This window comes from Ostrea edulis, chromosome 7 (assembly GCF_947568905.1).
Source record: "Ostrea edulis chromosome 7, xbOstEdul1.1, whole genome shotgun sequence".
Lineage (NCBI taxonomy): Eukaryota > Metazoa > Mollusca > Bivalvia > Ostreida > Ostreidae > Ostrea > Ostrea edulis.
This window is the reverse complement of record NC_079170.1, coordinates 87049061-87070345: the sequence shown is the minus strand read 5'-3', so window position 1 is coordinate 87070345 and position 21285 is coordinate 87049061. Positions and strand designations below refer to the sequence as shown.

General features: G+C 35.0%; 2 protein-coding genes across 2 annotated transcripts; one reads left to right on the top strand and one right to left on the bottom strand.

Annotated features, from left to right (window-relative positions):
- The first annotated feature begins 4014 nt into the window (after positions 1 to 4014).
- Positions 4015 to 7064, top strand: LOC130048819 (protocadherin Fat 3-like). Its single transcript, XM_056145892.1, has 4 exons — positions 4015 to 4331; positions 4574 to 4978; positions 5911 to 6150; positions 6794 to 7064. Exons 1-4 carry the CDS (start codon positions 4015 to 4017, stop codon positions 7062 to 7064), a joined length of 1233 nt encoding a protein of 410 aa, XP_056001867.1.
- A 2404-nt stretch (positions 7065 to 9468) lies between these two features.
- Positions 9469 to 17035, bottom strand: LOC125653421 (uncharacterized). The gene is made up of 4 exons (XM_048882881.2): positions 16786 to 17035; positions 15100 to 15267; positions 13568 to 13798; positions 9469 to 9683 (listed from the first exon to the last, which is right to left on the bottom strand). Exons 1-4 carry the CDS (start codon positions 17033 to 17035, stop codon positions 9469 to 9471), a joined length of 864 nt encoding a protein of 287 aa, XP_048738838.2.
- Positions 17036 to 21285: the final 4250 nt, after the last annotated feature.

Below are 21285 nucleotides of genomic sequence, written 5' to 3'. Positions count from 1 at the left end.
CCCTGGGGCTCTAGGGGTGGGGCAAAAACTGCCCTAAATTTACCAATTTTCAAAAATCGTCTTCTCAAGAACCACACACATGTAAGAAAAACTAAATGCATAGTGATGTAGAGCAGGAAGGCCTCTACCATAATTGTAAATTTCATGATCCCCGGGATAGGGGTTCTGACCCCAGGGCGTTGCCAAACTTTTTATATAATATTTATGTGTAAAACACGTAAATTACATCTTCTTTTTACAAATTTCAGGATTCCTGCACCCCTGGGGCCTTGGGGGTGGGGCAAAAACTGCCCCAAAATGACAAATTTTCAAAAATCTTCTTCTCAAGAACCACACACATATAAGAAATCCTAAATGCTTAGTGATGTAGATCAGGAAGGCCTCTACCAAAATTGCAAATTTCATGATCCCCGGGGTAGGGGTTCTGACCCCAGGGGGCTTAACTTGTTATATAGTGTTTATGTGTAAAACACTTAAATAACATTTTCTTTAGTGCTATTGATACTAAATTGAAAGTAAATAGATATTTAAAAAGAAGAGGTAGTCCTTTACCAAAATTGTAAATTTGATGATCCAAGGGGTAGGGGTTCTGGTATCGCGGTGGGGGCAAAATGGTCAGTTATCAAATGTGTGAACAATAGACATTTTTAACTTCTTCTTGATAACTCTCATTCCAATTCTTTTCAAATTTGGTATGAAACATATTTGGAACAAAGGGAACATAAATTGTAAATTTCAGGATTCCTGCACCCCTGGGGCTTTGGGGGCAGGGCAAAAACTGCCTCAAAATGACAAATTTTCAAAAATCTTCTTCTCAAGAATCACACACATATAAGAAAAACTGGGCGGGGCCAAACTTGTTATATAGTGTTTATGTGTAAAACACTTAAATATCATCTTCTTTAGTGCTATTGATACTAAATTGAAACTAAAGGAATAGAGCAGGTAATCTTTTACCAAATTGTAAATTTGATGATCCCCAGTGTAAGGGTTCTGATCCCATGGTGGGGCCAGACTTAGTATATAGTATTTATGTGTAAGTTTGCTGATATTGTATAAAATCTAAATGCATACTTAAGAATAGCAGAAAAGGCTGTACAAAAAATGGTAAATTTTAATCAAACCCAGGGTTATGACTTTAGAATGAGTCCAAATTAGTCATATCTTTTGATGTTTTAATGTTAATACACCTATTATTTAAAGCCATCCATCAGTGTATGCACTTTTGAAGGCAGTGAAGTTTTAAGAACACATCTTGTTTTATACTGTTGCTGAACATTATAGCCCATGGAAGTAGTGATACTTTTTCACTAGTATTCAGGTGACCGAGAAGGCCTGTGGACCTCTTATTAGATGTTTTATGGCTGAGTTTAACCATAGATTACAATTACAACAACTCACCCCTTGGTATTTAAGTGATTACCTTTGTATTGCACAAGGATATGCATCTCTTTTATTCATACTTCATTACTGAGATCAAGATTTCCATATGACATATTCCTTGTGAGAATTTTCTTTCTCAAATCAAATGAATGGTTTGAGTATGCACATATCTACTTGTGATTGGAAATAATTTGATATCTACGTAATTGATTTACAGACAGGTCTTCCTATTCTAGTGTTCTCGTAAAACAATATTTCATGGATATAGTTGTGTAAACAAGGGAGTGGAATGTATGAAACATAAAACTAAAAGTAAAATAAAGTGCGTTTGTGAACAAACATGTCTTTGGTGGCAACAAAGAACAATAGCCAAACAAGTTGATGGTACAGAGGTTTCAACAGTCTCGTTTAAAGTCAGCATTTCGCTAATTCTATGGTCGTTATAACGATCTAGTTTGCCAATACAACCTATCATTGGGTCAAATGCTGTCTGGCGTATTTCATACCGATTGTTAGACCGTTCGCAACGCACAGATTTTGACTACGGATAACTCCGTTTACCTGATCAAGATATAGGACTCACAGCGGGTGTGACCGGTCGACAGGGGATGTTTACTCCTCCTAGGCACCTGATCCCACCTCTGGTGTGTCCAGGGGTCCGTGTTTCCCCAACTATCTATTTTATATTGCTTGTGGAATTTATGAGATTGATCATAGACAAGGTTCAAACCTTCGGTACTAAAACAAAGATCTGGTCACAAGGATTGCAAATATTAAATGTGACAGCCCTATAATTCATCATTCAAAAGTTCTTTTCAAACACTTTCAAATATGGAATCGACATGCAAATGTTCAACTAAATATGTTTAAGTAGTACATAAATGTTATATTTTGACCTATAAATTAAATATTGGTCTTTTTGCTCACAAGTAGATCAATTACGTATTTCACGTAAAATAGTTTTTGATCACGTCAGTAAAAAGCTTTTTATATTTCATCCTTGGAGCACAATCGATCATCGAACAACGATCAAAATGTTATTTGATAACAATAAATATTCATATACGTTTTAATCAAAGGATACGGGAACGATTACAATCAATGTAGAAAACGCCAACGACCACGCTCCTACCTGTGTGACGTCAGTAGAAAGCTTCAATCTGTCGGAAAGCGTTGGTACGTGTTTTAACGACATCTTTTATTCTAACTATGCAAGGTTTGAATTTTAATTGATTTTACATATCTTGATGTTAAAAAGATTGAAAGAAGAATCATTTATGTTGGAAATTCCTTTTTGAAAATCCTATGATTTAAGGAGGTACTCTACATCGCCATAATGGCTGACTTCCTTTTAAAACATGGATGAAAATATGAATATCAGCAATAATTGTCTATTCATTTAAAAAGTTATCGCATACCTGAGCAGCTCAGTAAGTTAGCACGTCGACTGCTGAACTGTAGATCGCGGGTTCGACTCAAGGAGGGCTTTTAGATTTTTTCTGATTGCTTTCTTCTAAAACTTCATTTTTTTTTTTACTAAATAAACTAAATTTTTGAAAGTTTTCAATTTTAAATTATTGTTGTACATATCCTCCACTTTTCATCCATATCAAATTTCTCTGGTGTAGCACACCTCCTTTTAATGATTTTTTTTAATTCATCAGAATACTTAACAATATAGAAAACAAAATGAAAAGAATATCAAAAACGAAATGTACAGAAAAAATAGATAAATAACTAAAGGAGAAATTCTTATTCAATTCAAGCATGAAATATTTAACTTTATATCTATTAGCATTGAATGTACATTTTAATCTAACTTCTAATTCGTTCCGTCCTGCATTTTTTGCACAGCGTTGGGTTATGTGCTGATGGCAGATTTTGGATGTTCAGATCTCGATAATGATCCTTTGACTTATGCATTAACCCAAGTTCCGACCGACAATACATTTGAAGTAGACAATGTTTCCAACCAACTCCGAGTGAAGGGTGACCTTTATGTTTCTATTCGTTATCAAACTGTTTGTTTTAAAAAATCTTGATGGACGATTGGTGTGAATAATAGAATAGATTAACTTGCAGTGAGTTTTCGTTCTCATTCCTTTCGATAACGTTTAATAAATGGAGATTAATTTCCAAAGTAAATTATAATATTGAAATAATATTTCTTTTGAAAACTAGCTAATCAAATGAAGAATTATTATGAATATCTCCGTTAAGTTATAATACTGAAATCACACGATGGACAATTCATTGAACTTTCATCAAGCAAAAACCGAGAAACTTCCACATCCAGTATTTCCACTAAATACTTGGGAAACTAGAAATTGATGGGAATTTATATTATTACAGGTGCCTTTGATTACGAAAGATCTTCATTTTACAGCATTACAATTATTGTATCAGATGGATCGTCGTCTACACGCTTAAAAATTGCTGTCAACATCCTAAACGAAAATGAAGATGCTCCTCAATTCTTACAATCAGGTTTCTTTATATATATAACTCTAAAGCTTGATTTATTTAGAACTCGGTATTTTACATCGGTTTTCAATTTTAAACGCAGACTGACAATATGCTAGCTAATTGTATAATTCAAATGTGAAATGCATAATCAACTTTCGGTTCCTAATGAACTCGTTCGCCTTTGTAGTTATCAATGCCTTTGTCAGTGAGGCTGACACCAAAGGGAAGTTCGTGGCTATTGTATCTGCTTTAGACACAGATAGCGATCCTGTCACGTACTCTTTTGCTGGCGTATACCCGAACTTTAGGATCGACTCCAAAACTGGGAAGATTTTACTTAGAACTTCCATAGACAGAGAAACGGTTCCCACTATTGATCTCTATGTTATAGCTTCTGATGGACAGAGAAGTGCCACGGCTACGGTGTCTGTAACGGTGGAGGATGTTAATGAGACTCCGATATTTGTAAATTCTAATTATAAGTATGTCAACTTTTCACTGTGCATTAATTGAGCCATTGTAATATGCAATAATAATTAGCATAATTTTTTCCCCGCTTAATAAGGAATTATTCCTTAATGTAATATGAGTATCATTATCATAATTAATTGTCGAGGTGTATGATACTAAGAATAGATGTTATACTGCATTTCGTTTATATTCAGGATTTTTAAGCATCTCTTTATTCTTATTGATCAAAAAGACATTTTTCTTCATTTTTCAGATTTACAGTGGCAGAGAATACAATAACCGGAACTGATATTGGAACTGTTCTAGCCGTTGATGCTGATGTAGGACCAGGCAATGGACAAGTCCGTTACAAAATTCTGTTTGGGAATGATAAATCATACTTTCAAATTGACAACACTACTGGACAGATAACTGTGGCGACTCCAGTAGATTATGAGGACTTGCAAACAGCATTATTAGTAATAGAAGCGTCTGACATGGGGTATCCAACATTGTCTGGGGTGTGCATCGTGTCCATTCAAATTCTAGATAGCAATGATAACACACCGCAGTATATTGTTCCTTTGGTCGTGTCAATTGCTGTCTTGATGGTCGCTTTTATCATTGTTGCCATCTTCATTTATTTGGTCTGGAGAAGACGATGGTGCAGAAAGAAACAGTAAGACAATTACGTTCTATAACAACAATGAAATTACATAATGTATGGGAGGTTTTGTAGTCATTCGCAATAACTTCAGTTTCTGCAATTAAATGTAAGAAGAAAATGGTAAAGGAATAATTCCTTATTAAGCCGGGGGGGGGGGGAGAGAAATGATGCTGATTACTTAACACTTGATACGACGTGTGGTTAATGTATGAACCCCGGAACAGTTTATATAATTGCCGTAAACTGTTTCAAGCCCAGTTATATCATACAAAGTGGTCTAAAATCAGCTCAATGCCTTTCAAGGGGCGGATTAATAAATATCATTACATGTAATAGAATTTAAAAAAAACACCCGTTGGTACAATATATTGAACATACATCACAAAATATAGAACATACATCACAAGATATTGAACATACAACACAAGATATTGAACATACATCATAAGATTATCGAATATAGCAACGTTTTACAAGCCATATAGTTTACTACAATTACTAAAATTTTACTACGGTTGCTCAGTTTCATACACGAAACAAAACCATGTCATGTTGGCTGTAGAATTTAGAAATTACGGGCTAATAATGTCTTACCTCTGATTTCACCAGCTAAATGTTATGTCAGTGTATCAATCAGATAACGACTTTGCAACTCGATCGCATAGTGACTTAATATTTTCAAATATGCATTGAATATGGCAAATTGATAAGTAAAGGATTTATATATCTGGACCAAATGTATTTATAAACACAAAATTGGTCCCAAAGTGAGTATAGTGTAGGGGAAGAAACCGGTCAGACTCAATTTTTAACTCTAACTTCCAAAGACTCGGATGTCCTGGTGTTAGTAGACCACACCATCTCTATTTCAAGAGGATACCACACTGAAACTCCGTAGAGATACTAATATGCATTTTGTATAAATTTCATTTCACCACTATCAGAAAAAAAGATAATGCAAAGAAGCCACGGGTTCAGTTGACAGAGACCAAACAGGAGGGACACAACATTCCACTCTTTGAAAAAAGAGGTCAATCCCAGGTGTCAACAAAACCTACCTCTGGATGGGATGAATCAAATTCTGCAGTTTCTGTAGTATCTCCAGTTCCGCAAAAATCCAACGAGGAGCCAATCCGAGAACCGGATATTGAGTTAGAAAATTCAGGTTTGGCAGTTTCACCAACGTTAGTTAATTTGAATGACCTGCTGTTTTTTTATAGAAATATTGCTCCGCGTAGGATAAGTTCATTGACAACAAATATATGCGTATGGAGAAGACTTGTTACGACACATAAATTTCAAACAAAGAAAATATAATGTGCAACTACGGATACTTGGGTTTGACTATAATTCATAAGCATCTGTCTTAGTTACTAGTATACAATTCCAGAGGTGGGATCAGGTGCCTAGGAGGAGTAAGCACCCCCTGTCGTCCTACCTTTTAGCCAGTGCTTTGTGTGATAGAGTGACTTTAATATCAGAGATTTAGGAGATATCCGTCAGACTGGCAATCACACCTTTGAAATATGGAATGAGAAATCTGCTACTTCAACTTTTCGATATTACGGACGGCCTTCCAACCTGATTCAGTAACTTTGAGTAATAATTTATTCCCAAACAGCTAATATAAAATGTTATCTAAATTTATTTCATTTTCAGGGCATACTTACTCCTCCTAGCCACATGATCCCACCTCTGGTGTGTCCAGGGGTCAGTGTTTGCCCAACTATTTATTTTGTATTGCTTAAGGAGTTATGCGATTGATCACTGTTCGTTATCTTCACTTTTCATATATCTTATATAATAATTGTTTTTCACCACAAACAGAAAGAAAGATAATGCAAAAAAGCCACGGGTTCAGTTGACAGAGACCAAACAGGAGGGAAACAACATTCCACTCTTTGAAAAAAGAGGTCAATCCCAGGTGTCAACAAAACCTACCTCTGGATGGGATGAATCAAATTCTGCAGTTTCTGTAGTATCTCCAGTTCCGCAAAAATCCAACGAGGAGGCAATCCGAGAACCGGATATTGATTTAGAGAATTCAGGTCTGGCGATTTCACCAACGTTAGTTAGTTTGAATAAAATGGTATTTTGAGAAATATTGCTTTGCAAATGATATGTTCAATGACTACGAATATATGCTAATGGAGATGAATTGCTACGATACATGTGAGAATACAAATACTTACGTTTGACTATGACAATGTATTAGCATATGTCATAGTTATATAAAACCATATATCTTGTGTCATGTTTTATAGACAAGACAATCACACTACAGCTACCAGGGTCGTACATAAACGTTTCTTTCACGGAAATACCTCCTTTTGACACGACATCCAAAGATGGAAGCTCGGCAAATGATGTTGGGAATGGAGTCGAAGGTCCCGAACTTCAAGTAAAGATTCCTGTCCGACGTGGAATAGAAATGGGTAATATACTATTGGACTTCCCATGGGCATGAATTGTGTTCCTTAGTTATCTGACCTATGTTTATATACTGACAAACAAGTTGAGGGTACAGGGGTTTCAACAGTCTCGATTGAAGTCAGCATTTCGCAAATTCCATGGTCGTTATAACGATGTAGTTTGCCCATACAACCTATCATTGGATCAAATGCTGTCTGACGTCTTTTATACCGATTGTTAGACCGTTCTTAACACTGATCAAGACATAGGGCTCAAGGCGTGTGTCACCCGTCGACAGGGGATGCTTACTCCTCCAAGGCATCTGATCCAACCTCTGGTATGTCCAGGGGTCCGTATTGGACTACTCTTAATTTTGTCTTCTTTATAGGATTTACGAGTTTTATCACTGTTCCTTGTCCTCAAATATTCATTTGGCCTTAACATTGAGAAAAATTTGATTAATTTCTCATTCAGCGATAAGTAAATAAAACTCGAAAAACTGTTCCTTAAAAAAGATTCGAAACTATGGCCGAATAATCATGTGCTAACGCTGCTTCACATATTCAAGGTCACATCCCCCCTCTTTACCAACATGGTGTCATGCAGACGACTATTGGCTGAAGACTTGTGTATGAAGTCATTGATTAATTCGACTTGAAACAAGAGCTATGTTTACAGCATATTTAATATATATGTATAACAATGTATTTAGTGAAAAAAGAATTTCTCGGATTAATTTGGGTTTTTTTTGTACATGCAGTTACAGGATTTGTATATGAAGAAGATCCCCAAACTAAAGTCAGAAACTGGATTCACAAGCCAATTGGGGAGAATTCCGCATCTTGTTTACCGTATAACAACTGAGAAGATTTGTTTTTCACTTTGTGTGAAGATTATTGAGCAGAAACCATACATTTATTAAACTCTCATTCTTGTGTTACAAATATTTGAATTTGATTAGCGTAAATTTTAGATTTTAACAAGTCCCTTCCAAGTTTTCACAGGAAGATAGGATTTTTATTGAAAGTTAGCACGGTGTATACTCGAAGCTTTACGATGAATTGTGACCTAGCAACCCCAAACGTCTTGGAGATCGATGTTTAATTACTTTGATATTTCATCAGTTTTAAAACAGTTGTAATTCCCCGTAATCCAATCTGATGTTTCTTGAATTCAATAAATGTATAGCTGAACGTTTTCCTATATAGCTACGAATTAGGTCACTGTGACGTCATGGCAGTTTCCAAAACAGCCAACGTTATTTTTTGCTGACGAAAAAGGTGAGATGATAGGGGTATTATACATCTATTCTGATAAAAATATTTCATTTCAAGTCAACAGATTATATCAATTGCTTTGAATACGGTTCAAGAAAAATTTGTATGTGCATCGCCATGTTTACATGTGTATCGCTCTCTGAGTGCAAATAATTGGTTTATACTGAATGACAAATGTTCTTCAGTCATTATGAATTTGTTTTACAACATATATTGATTGATTTTTATGATTATAAAACTGAATTGTCAGTCATCAGCAAAACTCGAAATGCAAGCGAGATGTGTGTCAATTTTCTCATAATTACATGTAATCCGCATGAAGGTGTAACGTAGAATAATGACTGCGGCATTCCTTTGATCTTTGCAATGACTGTGGTAGAATAGATTTTCATACCATGCATCAATTCACAGCAAACTTTGGACTCTAAAATCTCCTATTTGCAAACAAAATGACTTTTTTTATTATTCCGGAAAAAATCAAAAAATGATATAAATAATGGTGAGAGCTTGTGTCACTCTTTCGATGATGATATCGTACTTTATTCGAGGTGTTTTGACAAATTCAAGAAATTGACTATTGCTTTTAGATGACGCTGTGTAGATGTTTGTCTGCTTTTTAATGTGAAAATGTGCATTCTTTATGAGTATTTTGCTATTTAAAAAACAACATTTAAAATATCGTCAGTGGTCTGAGATACTTAAATATGTCAGTCTCTGATTTAGAAATATCAGATTTGAAGAGTAGTTTTACTCCGTTTCTGGGGATTAAAACCCTTTGAACTACAGAAACACCCATTTCTGGTGTATCACAAATCACGGTGCAATTGCAAACACGTCGACCTCACACAAGGTCAGAAATTCCGTCACGATGGAAATCTTCACGAATCGCCCCACTGTGTAGGGTGGACAGTTAATGGTCACCAGCTGACCTAAAGTTCCGGGACCAGCAAAGAAACCACAAGGCGTGGTGATAGACAATGTTGTGTTTCCCGTGTTGACGGTTGCATCTTTAAGGCGACCAGAGGAATCTGGGAAATGGAGGTAAAAAAAAATAGACACGAAATTAATAAATATACTAGTAACAATGTCACTGGGCACGTTGTCATAACAGATATGTACAGACCCAGATGCGTGCTACTACACCTCCAAAGCGTTCCGTTTCGTTCCGTGCAGACCGTACATCGTTCCGTGAAAACCGTTCATCCTTCCGTGCAAACCGTTCAGCAATACGTGCAAACCGTTCAGTGCAAAATTGAGTCGCGTCCATAGAAACGTGCAGATCATTTAAGTCACGTCACTAGAAACTTACACACAATGTGCAAATTCGCTATGAGATCTGGAAATGGTGACACAAGATGAGAATTCAAGCAATTATATTAGAATTACTTAAGGCGGACTTTCAACAGTGAAAATCCTGCAGATAACAAGTCATACATTATTTCAACTGTTTCAACCAGATTTGTTTACTTTTAAATTGATGTTTACCAGAGGTACACACACACACACACACACACACACACACACACACACACACACATATATATATATATATATATATATATATATATATATATATATATATAAACATGTGTCTGAGTTATATACTTCCTGTCGGGATTCCTCTCTAGTGAATTCGCGTGGGGCTATTTACATGTATGACGCCTAGCATACATGTACATGGCTTCGAATCGGCGAGATATGGTACTAGTTCTAAAAGAACAGACCATACGTTTGAACGACGAAGAAAAAAGAATTTGAGATAGTAGAATTAACTTGATATGATCCATCAAAATACGGGATTCCGTGAGTTCAGGGGCGGATCCAGGAATTGCGGTTACGGAGGGGGGGGGGGGGGCATTTTATGAGGCAGGGGATCTGGGGGCGTCTTGTGGCCCACAGGAGGCGAAACCCCCGGAAGCTCCTGGGTTTTACAGATTTTATATGGCTTGAAATATGTCTCCTATTTAGCCATTTGTACTATTTTCAATCATTTTTTATAAGGTGAAATTAATCAAATGACGCAAATTTTAAGGATTTTTCAAAAAAATAAGTTCTCCCAATAGAGTAATTTAAAAAATCAAAAGATTGTGTTATTCATATTTCTGGGAGTGGAAAAAATTATTGCTTCCTTTATCGTCTAGTACATTTTTCTAAGCAAGATATCACGTTTTACCTTAAATTTGAAAGATTTAGGGGGTGCGCCGGCTTTACTATTTGAATATGATACGCATGTGCAGGAGTTCCCACCACGAGCGGCAAATGTATTTATGGGTTCCCACTATAGTTATTTCTAAATAATCTTCTCACTAATCTATTTTACATGCAAATATTTTTCAAGCATTTAATTTAGGGAATGTTAATAACTTTTAAAATCAATTCAGTAGCATTAAAATAATTCTGTACACTTCGAAAAAAATAATTAACAAATGAACACCGGACCACACAGTTTAAAGAAAATACGAATCAGATGTGAAAATCGCCAGCAGAATAAAACACGTTTCGTTATTCAGTAAAGATTTTGTTTTGATCAAAATTGTTTTCGAAATTATCTGGATAAATCAATGGTCTGTGTGAAATTATATATTTTATGCAAATTCCAAGTTTTATTTCACATTAGAGGTCGGCTAATAAGTGTATTTGAAATTAACAGCTTTTGACTTCCAGCTCAAGGTGTGAAAATCGACCGGCGCAATAGAGATATAACAAAGGACAAGTTCATAATTGTTTTCCTCAACAATAAGTGAGTAATATATTCATGTACATAGTATTTTTAAGGTTATTAAGACAATTACAACAATACCTAAAAGTAATATCAAGTTCAAAATTACTAGACAAATTAATCTGACTGATAATTACTCCATGAAATGGAATTATGATTGAAATTCTATCGATTTTATGTATCTAATATCAGAGGTCAGTTGTAAGTTTCAATGAAACCTCGGATCACAATGCAAAGAATCTGTTTGGGTATTCCCCATAATAAAACGAATCACATTGAACATGCATTTAGAAAATTGTAAACGATAAAAGAAGCAATGATTTCTTCTACTCCCGGAGAGATAAATGATAAAATCTTTTGATTTATTGAAATACTTTTATTGGGAGAACTTACATTATCTCTAAAACCCTTAAAATTTGCGTCATATTATTAATTTCCCCTAATCAAAAATGACAGAAAACAGTAAAAATGGCTACATGGGAGACATATTTCAAGCCCTATAAAATCTGTAAAATCCAGGAGCTTCCGGGGCTACAAGGCGGCCCCCAGAACCCTTGTCTCATAAAATTGCTTCCCCCTAATCGTTATTCCTGGATCCGCCCCTGACATGCATCTTGTCAACTGGCTAGTGGAAATGCACTATGTGTATGTGTTTAACACCCCCACCCACCCCCGCACTCTCCGATGATATGTTCCAGTCCAGTTTGAATTGATTTAATACAGTATAGAACGAATGCTAGTCGAATAATCCTCTTTTTATTTTCTATTTTTCCTTTTATTTACGAAATTGAAAAATAAACATTTATTCATTCTGACGTTGTTTGCTAAATCTGTTACTGAAATAATTAGTTTAAAAAATGAAAGTTTTCATTTAATATATGATTGGGGGGGGGGGGGTATATTTATTGAAGACTGAAACAGGGCAATTAACCAAATCGAACATGAATAATCATTTTAAAATGGGTCAATATCGTTTCTTTCTTGGCCTTTTCTTTTTTCTTTTAATATCAAGAATACCATGATTATATTGCAATACATCCGTGTTTAACCACCGAATAATGCTGAGACATTAAAGCGTGCAGACCGTGTGGACCGTTCATAAATTAGCATGCAAGCCACGTCTACCGTTCCGTGCAAACCGTTCACATAGCGGGCAGTAATCGTACTAACCGCTCACCCTTCTGTATAAATCGCTCATCGTTCCGTACAAACCGTTCATCGTTCCGTACAAGAATCGTTTCGTACCGTTCCGTGCAAGTGTTGTGGTAGCACGTTTCGGGGTCTGTAACAATATGCTGGTAAAGAATATATTTCTTTTCAGCTTCACAAAATGCACAAATGTTAAGAAATAAATTTCATGTTTGAATATTCATGAGGGTATGAACTGCATCATGACGCTTTACACCTGCATGCTTCATGAAGCGCATGAAAACTATTGCCGGCGTGAAGCATTGCAGTCCATACCCATATGAATATACATGTATTTTCAAAAAATAAAATTTACTTTTTATATTCACATTCTTTTTTCGTTTCTATCGGAATTTCCAACTGTTAAAAGGACTGATTCACGATTTCCCCAAAAATTTTGTTTTTCATTTTAATGATAAAAATATACCGTCTAATATGTTTAAAAGATTTCACATAAAAATTAAGGTTATACATTACCACAGAAGCTCAATTTAGGGAGTTTAATATTTGTTTTGTACACAAAGATTGTGGTATGTTATTGTTTACGAAATTTTCAAAAGAAATGGATATTGATCAAAGTTATCATATCTTTCACATTTCAACCAGTCTTTGGGTAAAATGTGTCATCTAAAAGTTAAAATTTGTGACTCTGCAGAATTAAGATGCTTTATATTACAAAAGTATTGTTTCACTGGTTTGTTTGTATACATTAAAAGACTCCAGCCTTTGTTTACATAACACAGATTTAAGGCTAAAATATTGCTTTTATTATTGAATTCAGAAAGTCAAAATTTTGGCTGTCAACATTAAATGAGTTATATTTTTAATGTTTAACATCAAAAATGAAAAATATTTTTCTCAAAAACCGTGAACCAGTACCTTTAGAATAGACGTACTATATTTATCAATATTCATACGCGCATTGTTCACAACTGCATCGCATTCATTACGATCTGTAAAGACATCAAAGGCAAAAACATCGGAACTATAAACATGATGACGTACCGATCCCAGTGCTATCGGATCCTCTGTTCAGCAGCCTGACCGTTATGATGTAAAGAACTCTTTGAAGGTCCACCCTCCACCAGGGCGTGGGATCCCCAAAACTCGTGTGGGTGCATGAACCGCTCATCCAGTTAGTGTCACGATTCCCATCCACGGCGACAGATGCAGGGTTACTGGACATTATCGTGGTAGATTCCTTAGATGGTCTGCCCAGGGCGGCGTCCATTATCACTGTATGTGAAAAAAGAAAATTCAGAAATGGATAAGGGTAATCTGATTTTAAGACTGCGGTTTTCAGAACTGATATATTTTAGCTACACTATACTTGTAAGCGCTGCGTCATCGTCTCATACTGGCCTCGTTGATTAAAATGACTGTTAAAGGGAAATGTCGAGACCGAGACCAGCGTTACTTAGCACTGCTTTTGTTTTTCGGTCCCACCGGTCCCAGAGTTTTTACATAATTTACAAAACGAGAAAATAATATATCAGAATATTGTCATATCTAAATAAACGAGAAATGGGGCTTAAATTTTCTGATAAATTCTTCTTTTATGATTAAAAAATTCTGGGTCAGAAGACTGTGTTATAGTCGCTACCCTTTACTAGTCATCAATGCATCAATATCTTATCATTCACTAGTGTCGTTCTTTTCAGGATACAATGGTCTTTCGGAGTTTTTAAAGGTATATTAGCTCTAATTTTCATGTGAGGTTTAAATAAAGATAGCAATATGCTACAGTATTCTATGAATAAAAAGAAACAAAAACCGTTTCACTTATGAATCAAGTGTGGACCACGTGATTGTCTCATTAGCATACCACGTGCTATTTTCCCTAGCAATTCTTGGATCTGTGCATATCTATTTACACATTATCTAGCCTAATGAATCTAGTCTGCAAGGTCCTTCTTCTTATATCTACTTTGGATGAACTGGATATCAGAAATTACCGACGCCATTGTTTTCTTGACTGGGCTACAATCCAGCTTCGGTTGAAGTTTAATTTTAAAAAGAGGTACTTTCTTGCCATTATAGCACTTCAACACCCATCCCACCCCTCTTGTTTCACAAATTGTTGCTTACGTTTTTTCATCTAGAATTAAAATTGGGGATTTTTTCAATGAAAACAAAGCTTTCGCATGCGTATCATTACCCCTCTGCGTATCATTACCCCTCTGCGTATCATTACCCCTCTCCCTGAATGGCTGTGTATCTGTTCAAGACATTCACCGTTTTATGGATCAATGATACTCTGCATTTCTTTCTTTAAAAACAATACACACACCGAATATCTAAAACTGAAATATCAATAAGTCATAACAAATAAAATGTTCTGAGAAGACTATAGTACCAACATCCTAGGGCAATATTGCCTCCATAGAACTTATATTGCCCAACATTCCTGCAATATATGCAGATCCAGGTATTCCTCAAATGTTAATAAATTCTTCAGAATCATTGTCCAAAAAAACAATTCACAAAATGTTGCGGTGTGATAAGCAAACTGAATATCTTTCTGCAGAATAACTCACGTGGATGACAGGTATCTGAGACCTCTGTTTGATAGTGGGCGTTACAGGCTGCAGTAATCTGACCTGATATGGTCCCGTATCCAAAGTCGCAGGTAGCGTTGCTTGTTGTCCCAGGGGTGAAAACTCCACTAAGATTGATTGCACCATTTGGAATCGTCGTAGGACAAACTAAATATATCATCAAAATTCATAGTTTGCAATCTGAGTTATACATGTATATATCGTGTATCAACGTGTACATGAATATGGAAATATTATATGTATAACAAGGAAATATTTCAATTTTTATTTCAGACAGATATATTTTGTCCTCCTAGGCACCTGATCCCACCTCTGGTGTGTCCAGGGGTCCGTGTTTGCCCAACTGTCTATTTTGTATTGCTTGTAGGAGTTATGAGATTGATCACTGTTCGTTATCTTCACCTTGCATATGTACAAAGGTTGTTTTTTTTTTTCCTTTTTTGTTTTCAGTGAAATATGGTATATAATATACAAAATATAGTTGTTTCTATCAGATATATAACTATACAGAATATATTTGTTTCGGTGAGATATCTATAAAATAAATTTGTTTCTATGAGATATCTATGAAACATATTTTATGTGAGATATATACAAAATATATTTCCTTTCTGTGAGATGTATGAAAATTTGTGTTTCTGTTAAATATATACAAAGTATATTTGTTTGTATGAGATATATACAAAATATATTTATTTGTATGAGATATATACAAAATATATTTATTTGTAGGAGATATATACACAATATATTTATTTGTAGGAAATATATACACAATATATTTATTTGTAGGAAATATATACACAATATATTTATTTGTAGGAGATATATACACAATATATTTATTTGTTTGTGTGAGATAGGTATATACAAAATATATTTGTTTGTTTGAGATATACATAAAATTTCTTTATGACATTGTTGTTGTAGATTTCCGTATTTCAAATTTCCCTGTCTTTTTTTTTTTGGGGGGGGGTCCAAAAATCAGAATTCAAATGAAAACAAGAAGGAATAATGACTGTTTTAACAAAATATTTATCAATCTTGGTTTTGATAAGTGGCATATCTACGGTAGCAAAACGCTAAGGGAGGATTTCATGAACTTAACCACGATTTTAGATATTCCTTCACTGTGGAAAACTTGCCCGAAATAACTGTTCCCAAGATTTGCATATATCTTAAAGTAAAGAACAAAATACGAACATTTGTCAGACACACAAATATAATTGCTTTCTATTTCATTAATTTAATTTTGTTGTAATTGTTTTAAATGGAAAATATAATCTGAGATGTTGATAAATCCACGCGTGCATGTTCACTAAAATATATCTCTATTATATGTTGGATGAAAAATCGTATTTGATATACTGAATATTACTTGATTAAAAAAAGATGTATGTAAATGGAAACAATGCTACTCAATTGTAGTCAACCAAATTTCTATCAAAATGTACTCTTGTATTAAGCGATAACGACGGAAATAAAAACATAAATGTTATTTCAAATATACACATAGCCGATTTTTAATTTAATTTAGAATTCGAATGAAGCTACTACAGATCGAAATAACATAACTGCTGCAAGCAACAAATCTCATGTGTCGCTAATTTTCAAACTTGTTAACGAACCGACAGAAGAATATGATAATGTACATGTAATTCTTACCTTTTACGTTATAATGTTGCCAACCCAACTCCGTGCTGGCAGAAACAGGGGCACTGTCAAATTTCAAGCTGTATATGAGACAGCGTAATGACAATCTATTCCAGGCGTACGAACGGCATACGTCTACGTGAACTGAACATTCAGCGCCACAGAGTAATCGGCTATTTAGCACAAGTTCTAAGAAAAGTGAGTTAGTCTTCAATACATCGTCCAAAGAGGGGACGTTCTCAAAGTCTAATTTCCTTGGCATTGTATAGGTGCATTGATGCAATATCAAACTAATTGTTATCAGGAATCTCGCAGCCCCCATCATTTCTTATGTGGACACCACATACACTGAACGTGTATACCTTAAGTCCCAATATCCCACAATGAAAATATTGACAGAAAATTTCATTGTCATTGTTCAATGAGTGCAATTATTCCATTGCACAAAGACCCCTAAACCTTTATTTTCCATTTAACATAAAGAGTGATGTCCGTTGTTCATTTTCTATATGTTCATCAAAAATGCATAGGGTCCAGAAAGAATACAGTTCGGAAATGAATATTTCATTATTTTGGGAGCTGTGTTTTTAGTTTATGATTTTGTTAATAAGCCCGTCACTTAAGCTTCTCTCCGCTCTAGTGATAGACAATTAACAAAACAATAGTCAATTATGTCGGCGGTAAACAAATTTAAGGGCTATTTTTGTACTGTATTTCAAAAGTGGAAATATTTATAGAAAAATCTAGATAAGTAATAGTATTGTAGTGGTTGGGGTTATACGGACCGTGGATATCGGTCTGGGTAGCTCAGTGATTAGAGCACATGACTAATAATGTAGGGGTACCGGGTTCGATTCCCGGTCCAGCTATAGAATTTATCCTGTGTAACAATCTGCTATCATACAAATTCTATTCCAAATGGGTTAAAGGTACCCACAAATTCTTGATAAACCAATCGTGTAAATTCATTCGTGTACCAAACGTTTTGTTCACTTTCAAAGAAAGCAAACGAGTAAAAGTATCACCATTTATAATACCGTCTACTAAATAAGATGCTGTTCGTTTAAAGTGAAATACTACTATATACATTTAGATACCTGCGTTTGTTTGTGTGTTCGGCATGCTTCGCGAATTTTTTCACTTGTATTGAGACATCACCAGCTTATGGAGGTATGCTACACCAGAGAAATTTGATATGGATGAAAAGTGGAGGATATGTTTAACAATGTTTTGAAATTGAAAACGTTTTACTGACGCGGCTTGAGCCTACGACCCCACGGTTTCAAATCGAACGCTCTACCACTAAGTTACCTATGATATTGAACGCTCTACCACTAAGTTACCTATGATATTGAACGCTCTACCACTAAGTTACCTATGATATTGAACGCTCTACCACTAAGTTACCTATGATATTGAACGCTCTACCACTAAGTTACCTATGATATTGAACGCTCTACCACTAAGTTACCTATGATATTGAACGCTCTACCACTAAGTTACCTATGAAATTGAACGCTCTACCACTAAGTTACCTATGATATTGAATGCTCTACCACTAAGTTACCTATGATATTTAACTTGTAAGTAAACTTCGCGTGAGTTCTCTCTGAATGTTTGGATCCTCTTCAGCAACGGCATCCGCCGTACCCGACGACATTCACCGTCGTCCCCAGACGAAACCACGCCCACACCCAGATGAAACCACGCCCATACCCAGATGAAACCACGCCCACACCCAGAGCTTCAAAGAGAAACTACCTGAAGAAGGCCCACCAAACACCCAATTCACTACTCTGCCACCAATTCGTAACGTGCAGCGGTCACCCACCCAAATGATGATCACGCTCACCGTTGTTTAACTTGCGTGATCAAGAGAGATGCTCTAGGTACCACATCACACAAAAAAAAACGCTAGCTCCCCAGCGAGGCAACTTAAAACATTTGTTTCGTACAAAAACATGAGAAACCTAATAAAAGTACGTTAGATAACCGCTTTTAGTGTAAAGAAATATATAGGGAAAAAATACCAATTGTCTTGCAAAACAATAACTATTTAAACACCAATATTTCATGTGCCTGCTTTGAGGTTAAAAAGTGTTTGAAATAATTAAATACAGGTTTTATTTCTGAAATATATAATATTTAGCATTTTTCAATGAATTCAATTTTGGTGACAAAATGATAGCTAATGCCCTTTAAAGATATCTTCATATATAGATGTATCTATCAAGTGCACGCTGACAGTGTTACATCTTCCTGTTCAATATTATAATACTCGTAGTTACACATGCCATATATACGTGAATGTCTTTGATATATAATGAAAATAATTACAGAACTTATCCGCGAGGATTTCCCGGAATAAGCCGCCAGCGTAAGAACCTTCTTCAGGAGTACATTTATCAAACAGAGAAATGTTAAATGAGCAGACCCTGGTCGCTGCATAGTCTGTGAACTTTAACGCAGTGGATTATACAGGAAAAATTAACTAAAATTCCCCCGAGTTTTTTCCCTCTTTTTCTTTTTAGTGCACTTTAAAAATACTTCATAATCAAGTCCAATGTATTTTGTAATTACTTTTTACAATTCTAAATTCTGTCTTGATACTGTTGTTGGAAGGAGGATAAAAGACACAAAACGTATTTTAGAATTATATGAACATATTCAAATTAGTTTCTTGGAAATGATGGTTGTTTTGGGAAGATTTGTAGAATTCACGATTATTCATGAATGAAATAACACGGATGATGGATGTCGTGCGTAACACGTTCCTGCCACGCAGATGACCACACGATCTGATGACGTGGGCTAACACGTGTCGTGTTGCTACAGTTAAAAAATCGTCAGGGTTTTTTATCTAAACTAACTGCTACCCATTACAAAAATGATTATCAAAATCTGCCGAAAAATTCGTAGCAGGAATAATAATAAGAATTTTGATTAATGTTTAAATAGCAAATAATTAAAACGGATTTAAAGTACAATTGAAAAATGAACAATTTTCCCCATATAGCATATGTACACGCTATCATTGTAAATTATTTGTTTTGAAAATATTAAATCGAACTTGTCTTAGAATACCAAATGATTGATTCTGTATTCAATGAAGAATTGATATTGTTAATTTATTCTGCTTTTATTTTTGGATGAAAAGTTTGTATCGGGTTTTCTGCCATCACAATTTCCTAATTAATGTGAGCAGCAACCCTGAACGAAAAGTAGAATATTAACCAACACGTACAGTGTAATTATGCAGCAATACCTTCTCCGACCATTGCCAAGAACATAAATATCAGTGTCACTGGATGTTTTTACACTATTTGCTAATCAATGAATTAGAATATTATCGAAAATGAAATATCACATAGTCGGAAAATAAGTAAAAATGATGAATTGCCGGCCTAGTTTTGTGCATCTTTCTGAGAAAATGTCTGTTATGTCGGCTTGTGGTAGGGCTTCTGAAGGTTCCCCCTCACGGACCATATTAACAGCGGTCAGTAAACCTCACAGCTGACCTCAATCAGACCCAGGAGGGGCATATATAAGCACAGACACATAGCATGTGTTTTTTAAACAAGAGACGCCCCATTCCCTGATAGGCGGTTGTTATACGGTCCGTGTCGGTAAGGATATCTATATCAAAAATAGCCCAAGTGTAAAGTATTTTAAACCCGGACATCAATTTTTAATGATGCGTATCGTTTCCGAAAAAGTAAGAGAAAGAGATAAAAAGAATATCACACAACAGAAAAATTTTGATAATTGATATATTAACCATTTATATCATTATTCGCATTAAAATTCATTGTATGGTGATTGTGTACTCTTTTACATTACCTGTATATGAAAATGTGTGTCGCATGCTTTATCAGAGATCAGGAATTCTAAGTATCAAAGCTTGCATATATATGCTATGGTGACTGATTGTAGTTTTATAAGGAATTTTTAACAATTTTACCTTATCCGATGATTTAAAAGCTTTACATTCGACGATAAAATCAAACTTTATGATGAGTTAAATTTTCATAGACCTGCTGAGTATATTTAAGGTAATGTGTGATGTTTCTTAATAAAATATATTTTTCGTGACACTTTATGTATGTTTTACTCGCATTCTTGTTTCTACAAAAAATAAAACTTTGGGGTATTTACCTGCAGGCTTGTCTTAGAGTTTACATATTTTGATTGTCCCTATACATGTGACAAGTAAATGTATTACAGAAGGTTGTATGTATGGACTAAGTTATTGTCTCAAAGAAGAGGAGATAAATCTTTGGATCAATCGGAGACTGGGCTAACGAGGCCGATAAATATAATGATATTACTACGATATAGAATTTTAACCTATTTTGGAAATCGTACGATAACTTTTCAAAAATAGTTTTAGAAAAACTGACAGAAACGTTGCGTGTGACCTTGAGATTTGATAGATTACATCTTAATGAAACATGTAAATTCAATTCGAAGTGACATCTTTCATAAGTGTAATCTGAACATTGCACTAAAACC